General features: G+C 39.8%; 1 protein-coding gene across 1 annotated transcript; it reads right to left on the reverse strand.

Moving 5' to 3' along the window:
• Nucleotides 1–350: 350 nt before the first annotated feature.
• LOC140507087 (carbonyl reductase [NADPH] 1-like) lies at nucleotides 351–7921 on the reverse strand. Its single transcript, XM_072615023.1, has 3 exons — nucleotides 6918–7921; nucleotides 5624–5731; nucleotides 351–891 (listed from the first exon to the last, which is right to left on the reverse strand). Exons 1-3 carry the CDS (start codon nucleotides 7204–7206, stop codon nucleotides 449–451), a joined length of 840 nt encoding a protein of 279 aa, XP_072471124.1. The 5' UTR covers nucleotides 7207–7921; the 3' UTR covers nucleotides 351–448.
• Nucleotides 7922–8315: the final 394 nt, after the last annotated feature.

The following is an 8315-nucleotide window of genomic DNA, read 5'->3' on the forward strand; positions in this document are numbered from 1 at the left end:
TTGACAGCCTATAATGAATGACCCAGTAAATGCCCTGAAGTACATATGTACCCCTCAACCTTATAGTGTTGACTTGTTATACTGCCAATTGCCCAGCAGAAAGAACCTGCATACATTACCTATTTCTGCGATGAAGCAAATTCTACATGTAAAACTTGGTTAGGAATGACTAAAATGTCTATTGGTAGTTTTCTGAAAACTTTTTACTCCATTTAGACAATATGGATTTTGCATATTTCTCTCCGTTTCAAATATTGAATCATTATAAATCTTAGTCATTACAAAATCTCTCACATAATTTGTAGGCAACTCGAAGTGAACATTTTATAGGAATTAGTTGTGACAATTAGTAAAGGTACAAAATGTACTTTAATTTTTATTTCTTTCCAAATGTACTTTTAAATTTAAAATGTGTAACACTCAAGTATTACTAGAATGGATTCATAAATTAAGCTTCCCATTTTTCAACTATTTTCTCTGATACAAACTGGCCATGAGGTTCTGTAACACCTGGGGGTAAAAGAGCCAAATAAACTGGGGTTTCAATTCCTTCCTCTACACTTTTGGAGGCCCTGGGTCCCCCAAGGTCAGTTTTCACCCATCCTGGGCAGCAGGCATTCAGAAGAATATTATCCCCTTTCCTCTGCTCATTCAGTTGCCTGGCATGGATTCTTGACAAGACAGTGACTCCAATCTTGGACACTCCATATGCCATGGTAGGCCAACCTTCCTCCTTATGCACTCCTTTCTTTGCATCTTCCACAAACTTGTTCATGAGTCCCACCAACTCTTCTTCTGTGATTGTATCACTCAGGAACTTTTGTTGTAGTTCACGGCTGCAGTTTCTAAGATAACGTATACTTGCCATGCTAGAGACATTCACCACTCTACCTGCAATAAAACATATGGAGATATCCTTTGTCGTATCATTATTACAAACTATTCTTCAAAAGAATTCAGAGTTTATAGTTATTTATTAATTTGTATGACATTGTGAGATATGTGTACATTTTTAATAGCTGAAGTGCAACTTTTTATTTTGGGAGGATAGAGAACTATGGTTTGTTTGTAAATATACCTAAAATCATTTTACAAAGGAATAAAAAATGAAATGAATGAAAAAATACATAAAGTGCTTTCTATGTGCCAGGTACAGTGTTAAATTTGAGTATATGAACACAGATGGCAATGTAATATGGGAGAATTGAACCTGCCTATCAATATTTGATCAATGTCTGATTAAAGTCTAAAGATATAGTAAGAGGAAATTTCCAGTCAAAACGATTATAAAATCATGAAATCCATCCAAATACCTCATTGTCCTATTCAGATATCATTGTAATAGTCTTTAAAATGGCTATAAGCAAAAATGATCCTCTTGATTGATAGCTGTCACATGTCTAAAATAAATAGGTGACTCCCCCCCCCCCAAAATCCTTATGATGACTTATAAAAACATTTACTGACACCTGGTGGCTTCCCCGTAGGGGACTCTGAAGCTCTACCTAGTGGAATTGGTAGTTCAGAGTATAGGTTGTCCTTCCTATAGAGAATCCCAATCAAATCTTGCAGCTTTCATATTTGCAATTCTGTGATTTGACTGGGATTTTTTACAGGGAGAATAACCTAGCCTCTGAACCAATCTGTGGAGGTACCATAATGCCAAAGTTGTCACATGGAATTTGTATTAGAAGCCACTAGATAAATGGGGTACCTTGGTAATAGCCTTGAAATCTTTGTTTCTTAAAAGTTATTCTTTGTATTCTGGGAAAAAATAAGGACATTTAATTTTTTAAAAAAAATGCTGTAACCAACAAGAAACATACAAAATGAGAAGGCATAAATGGACCATAGTCTATAATGCTGGAAGTGCTATTCAAATGGATGATATCACAGGCACTAGCAATTTGTGTCAAATAGATCTGCCATCCAACTGTTTCAGCCATCCCACACATTATACTGATTCCTGTCCTCCCATATGTTTGGTAGAGGTGATGGCGGGAGAGTCCTACAGATTTTGCTAGAAACCTTCCTCATTTTCTCCTGACATCACTCTGGCTGTTTATCTGTCATCCCTTGCTCTCACCACGTGACTGGCCCACATTCTCTGCTTATCACATAAAATGCTCTTTTTTTCATTCTTTGGATTTCCTCATTGGTTTTATATTGCAGAATGCTAATACCCATCAGAAGCCTCCCTACTGACTTCCATGGAACAATAAGTTTTAATTCTTTAGAGACTGCTGCATTGTATGACTTATTGTCATACAACAACAATTTTAAAAATATTGGTATTAAAAAATAGGCCTTTGCTTTCATGGGAGGCTTGTGGTTACTAAAGGACCTCTTCAATTTTTCAAAGGCGTTCCAGCCTGCTCTCTTCCTTCCTGTTTGACTCAGGGCCTGACAGTATATAAATCTCAATCTCTATGTGACAGACAATTCAGGTGTACTGTCAGGCCATGACTTAAACAGAAAAAAGAGCAAGCTAGAGGGTCTTGGGGAAATTTGAAATTGTCCACATGTAACTATGCATGTGCATATAATTTGTGTATGGACCATATGTATGTATATCTATATCTATATGCACACACATATACGAGTACATACATATGGACAAATACCTGATTCCTTAGAAGATGTCACAACAAAAATTACATATTCCTTTTCAATGAGTTTCTTATCATAAATGTTAGGTGAGGCATAAAAAGAAAGGGAGAGGCATCCTATAATAATGGAGATCAGTCAAGAGTCTAAGTTGTTGAGAAATTCTCTAGATATTTCTGTGGATGACATTGTGCTGACTGCCTTAAAACATTGCCAAGTGTCCTGAAGCAGACCTATGACCCCTAAAAAGAGTTTAGTCTGATGAACCGTACCATAAAGACAAAGTTTGTTATAGTAATTTTTACAAGTTGTTTGTTATACTTTTTTTATACTTAAATGTCTTTGGGATGACTTGTCTTTTTTCCTTTTTTTATTAAGTTATTTCTAGTTTTCAACATTCACTTCCACAAGATTTTGAGTTCCAAAGTTTCTCCCCATCTCTCCCCTCCCCCCACCCCAAGATGGTGTGCATTCTGACTACCCCTTCCACTAATCTACCCTCCTTTTTATCACCACCCTTCTTTTATCCCCTTCCCCTTCTATTTCCTGTAGGTCAAGATAGATGGTCTGTTTCACGTAAAAACAATTTTTAACATTTGTTTTGAAAACTTTGAGTTGGGATGACTTTTCTTAGTTGGATCTCTTCCCAAGCTTTCTTCAGACTGTTTTTATACACTTCTGCTTTAGGAGATGACAAAGCTTACAATTATTTTGTAGCCTTCCTCAAAAGAATTTATAAATGAGTTCATAGTCTAAGTCAGTGTGATCTTTGACAGTCATTTGCTTGTATAATATATCACATGTCTATTTTAAGGAGTTTCTCAGCTCTTTTCCCTCCTTATTGTGTCAACTAATTGACACTGATAGAGCATCTAGCTAGATAAAATTATTTGACTCAGGGTTGAAATAATTTCTCTTGTCTATTTCCCATTTTAGATTATCAACTACTTGTTTAAGAAAAATCTGATTCAATTAGATACCATGTATTTCTCATTATTGATATTAGTAAGTTATCTTGTCTGGCCTAATGTCATAGGCTGCCAGGTCCTCTTACCTATATCAGGTCTTCGGTGATCAGCTGGATAAACATATGAGAGAAGAGACCTCCAGAGTCAAACAGAGGTGTAGGTTTTGTTCCGGATACAAGCTACATGTCAGCATGCAGGGCGAGTTCTCCCCGTGGAAGCCTCCTTCTCCTTCCCGAGGAGAAAGGAAAAACAACAACCCCCTGTCAGGCTTTCCTATCCCCAGTTAAGTTCTCCCAGCTGCAGAGTTCGATCGTGGACCATGCATGCTCTCAGCCCCTTAGCTAATTAACTAAAGGTGTGCTCAGATCATGGACCAGTCTCAAGGGTAGGATGCTCTCCCCAGCAAGTTTCCACTGAGAAGAGGTGGAAAACAAAATAACTCGTATCTTACTCCCTCAATTCCCAGCTGTTCTCTGGGGGGCCTTGTGAGAGCTCGGTGGTTTCAAGAAGCCCTCACCTTTACCTGACCCGAGACTGTTCTCGTGAAAACTGAGCTTGTGCCTTAACATTATCGTATTCTGATTTTAATTCTGATGAGGTGATGATCTGACTATACAGATTCTGGGATAATTCCCACATAGTGAGTACCACATCCAGCTTACAAAGGTGTGAGGCCTCTGTGTAATCTACAAATCTATATGACCTTGGCATCTAGGAATAGGGAAGGGATCAGTTCAATGTTGTGTTATGGAGGATAAAGGCAGTGTGTGTGTGTAAGATGTACAGAGATCACACCTAGAAGTGTATTTATTTACATTTTCTCCATCACCTTCTTAAGTGTAGAAAATCTGCAATAAATCAAGCTCTGATACGTAACATTTGCTGATTTCCAAGGTGTAAATGTTTGTGATGGAAACTTAATCAGCTTGGATTCAAGCTGGCTCCAGTACACCCCTATTCACCCCTGGTAAGCTGTAGAGTTGGCTACTATATCTTTTGGCCTACTGCTCTTCTGAGTATTGGGTTTTCTCTCTGGGGATTTAGAAAATGAAACCCTCTGCTTATCTCAAATATCATTCACCACAAATATCTTCAGGAGGAAGATAATCTGTACAATAATGCTCTATTATCCAGGTAAAGATACATCTTCAATATTTTAAAGTACTTCTTACTCCAAAGACTACCTCAACTCATCTGAATGGAGGCCAGCTACCTTAAACATTCACACCATATTTCAATAGTTGCCTTATTTTAGTTGATCAGGATTTTTTTCTTTTACATACTTTTAAAAAAATTACTCTTTGTCCATCTGTATGCTTACTTTACCTAAAGTATATGCCAAATGCATGACAGGTGAGTAGGTTCTTTTGATGAGGACTGAAACTTTAATGACAAATATTATTCTCCTTCCTTTTGGTAATCTGAGGCCTTGAAAATGGCTTCCCCCAATTCACTACATAAAAAACAGATGATATATTTAAGACTCTGGTGGTAGGATGGACGGTGACAATTTCATTAATCAACCAGGAGATCTCAGTCACAGGAAAAAAGCTTCTTTTAAAGGTATCAGAGGAGTCCCAAACTGTATTTTCCAGAGAATTTAAAATTAAATGTGTCTCTTTCTGGAGCACATTATTGTTCAGATCTCTATGGGGGGGAAAACGATTCCTGAATTCTCTGTGTTCTGTTGTGTGAGGAGTCTTGTTACAGAGATAGTTTTATTCTCCTCTCCCCCTCCTCCTTTTTTATTTTGCTGAGTCAGCCTTGATGTGACTCATGTAATATAATCAAACATTTCCCAATGTCCCTGAACTAAAAGGGTGGAACACAGGTATCTAAAAACAGAAATAGGAGTGGCATTACAGATTATAAGATATAATTTCTTCTTTACAACTGCTAGAATAAAGGCCCAGAAAAACAGAGATAATCAGACTGGAATTGGAGTCAGAATTCAGATCATTTGTTTAGTACTAAAGATTTGATAATTCTAGATCTTTCCTCCTTGTATAAACAAAGTTAGTACTTTGTAATTCAAATATCGAATTTACCTTGGGGCTTTATCAGAGGCAGTAATTCTGCAGATACAACTCTGGTGCCAAAAAAGTTGGTTTGCAGTGTCACTTCAGCTTGAATAGGAAAAGGTGTGGTATCACCAGCTAAAAAGAAGGGAGGGGGAGGGGAAGAAAGAGAAGAAAATGAAGAGTAAGTTAAACAGTAACCCAGCTGAACATTTCTATTTCTAAAGCAAAGAAATTCGCCTAATTTTAAAAGAAGGGGGAGATAAGTATTCATATAGCTCCTACTATGTGGTAGACACTTTAGAAATATGTCCTCAGATTCTCACAACAACCCTTCCAGGTAGGTGTGTTTATCACACTCATGTTACAGTTAAGCAGCCTGAGACTACCAGAGGTTAAGTGACTTGCCCAAGGTCACACAGGAAGTAAGTGTCTGAAACTATTGCTGAACTCGGATCTTCTGAACTCCAGGTCCTGTGCTCTATTCTCTGAAACAGTTCGGTTTGAAGGAAAGATGAAAAATTCACTAAAATGCCCAGAGCTGTTGGTGTATTATATAACCAGGTTTGAAAGTCTTGCTAGAGGCTTAAACTTCCCAGAGAAAGCATATATAGAAAAGCAGTTTGTGATTACCTAAACAGGAGACATACTCCAAGGGATACAGGGAAACCTCCAGCAAATTTAATACCTTGCGAAATTCAGAAAACTGAGAGTTACATCAAGATGCTTTGCCAAGGACAAATATTCAATAACTTCAATTAAAAAAAGGATTTACGGAAGAAACTATGGGCAAACACCACCACCTGTGGGGATATGGGACACAAGAAAGAAATTGCCCCAGCTCAGGTGCCAATAATCTCCTGGAAGGCTACAACACCCACACAGTAGGTCAATAAAAGATATAGACAAAATGATAGAAATTTCGTGAGGTAGAGTCAAATAGATGGATCAGTGGATAGATCGTGGGGCCTGGGATCAGGAAGACCCGAGTTCAATTTCGGTCACAAGCACTTACTAGCTATGTGATTGTGCAAATAACCTCTGTTTGCCGTAATTCATCGGTTCTCCAGAAAACCACCACCACTCCAGTATTTTTGCCCCCAAAACCCCAGGGAGAAAATGGTCCATGCGGTCAGATAGAGTCGGATACGACTCAACAACAACAGAATGTATTAACAACCTGTCCCTGATACAAGCCCTGTATTCTAAGGTCACTCACCCCACAGACTTTTTGCCTGGAGTGAGGAGTTATGTATTTTACAATGAACACAATCAATTTCAGTGACTTTCATTTACACACTCAGGGTCATTCCCAAGTTCGTACCTTTGAAGGCTATTCCAGCGTTGTTGACCAGCACATCCACACCCCCGTACCGCTCCTTGAGAAATTCCCGCAGGGTGCGAATGCTCTGCAGGTCAGTGATGTCCAGCTGGTGGAAAAGAGGGTTCAGTCCCTCCTGCTTCAGCTTGTTTACAGCCTTCTGTCCCAGGGTCGGGTTCCTGGCGGTGAGAATCACGTCCCCGGGGAATTTCTTGCACAGCTCGCGCACGATGGCGAAGCCGATCCCCTTGTTACTCCCGGTCACCACGGCCACCCGGCTGTGGGAAGACATGACTCGGCTTTGGGAAAGGCAACAAGTTCGAGACACTGAGGAGGGTCTGGTTTGGGGATGCAAGCTCGAGAAGGAGGCTGGGGGCGCGGGAGAGCGAGCAGAGATGCTGGAGCTGCACGTTGTTCATAAAGGTCATAAAGTCCTTACGCGGGCGAAGGTCCTCCCTCCTTCGTAGGACTACTGGTTGAGATTAGATACGCCACTTCCCAGCTTCTCTCTTCCCCAGTCTCACACACGTCTTTGTCCTCCAAGGAGTCCCAGGTGTCTCAATTCCAGGTGGCGGAGGAAAACAAAACACAAAACACCCAACCACAAACCTTTAGGAGGGTTGACGCATTTCCTTTTGTCTCCCTCTGGGGCTCTCTCGGATAATTATTTAGCATGTAAATATTTTCTTTTCCCCGATTTTGTTTCTCCTAAATCCTTTCAAGTTCCCCGGAACGAGCCTCTGAAAGTCTTAATTCAATGCACCCAGGTGTAGTGGCAGAGCAGGAGCCATATGGAAAGTGTCCAAAACGCTGCCAAGATCCAAAGATTCAGTGGGAAATATCTCAGAAAATTTGTTCCTACCATGGATTGAGTTTACCCTGGGAGAATTTGTGGGTAGGGGGCCTAAAGCTTCTTCAAGTAAAGCTTCTTCAAGTGTCGGTAAATATTCTAGGAATGTGCACCAAGAAACCTCCTGACCTGCCCAGAGTTATTTCCCTTCTTCTGGTGTGGGACTTTTTGCAGGATGCTCGCATGCTTCCTTCGATCATGGGTGTTTTGGATCTTCTGTGCTTTGCAAAAACATCACCCCTTTGGGAAGCATTTATTAAGCACTTGCTTGTTCCAATCTCTGTGTTCAGTGCTGAAAGTACAAATATAAAAGTAAGATACTCTTCACCTTCGAGGACACATTGTACTTGGGGAATAGATGTTCACAGATAAGTAAGTATTGGATGGATACAAAATAAATACAAATGAATGTGGAAAGTGGCAGGAAAGGGGCACTAGCAACTGGGGGAATCAAGAAGAGCTTCTTGAAAGAGATGGTTTGAGCAGAGCCTTGAAGGGGTTTAGGGTCTGCCAACGTGGAAGGAAGGAAGGAGACTAGGTAAGGGGTGAGA

The sequence above is a fragment of the Notamacropus eugenii genome, chromosome 5 (assembly GCF_028372415.1).
Source record: "Notamacropus eugenii isolate mMacEug1 chromosome 5, mMacEug1.pri_v2, whole genome shotgun sequence".
NCBI classification, from domain to species: Eukaryota; Metazoa; Chordata; class Mammalia; order Diprotodontia; family Macropodidae; genus Notamacropus; species Notamacropus eugenii.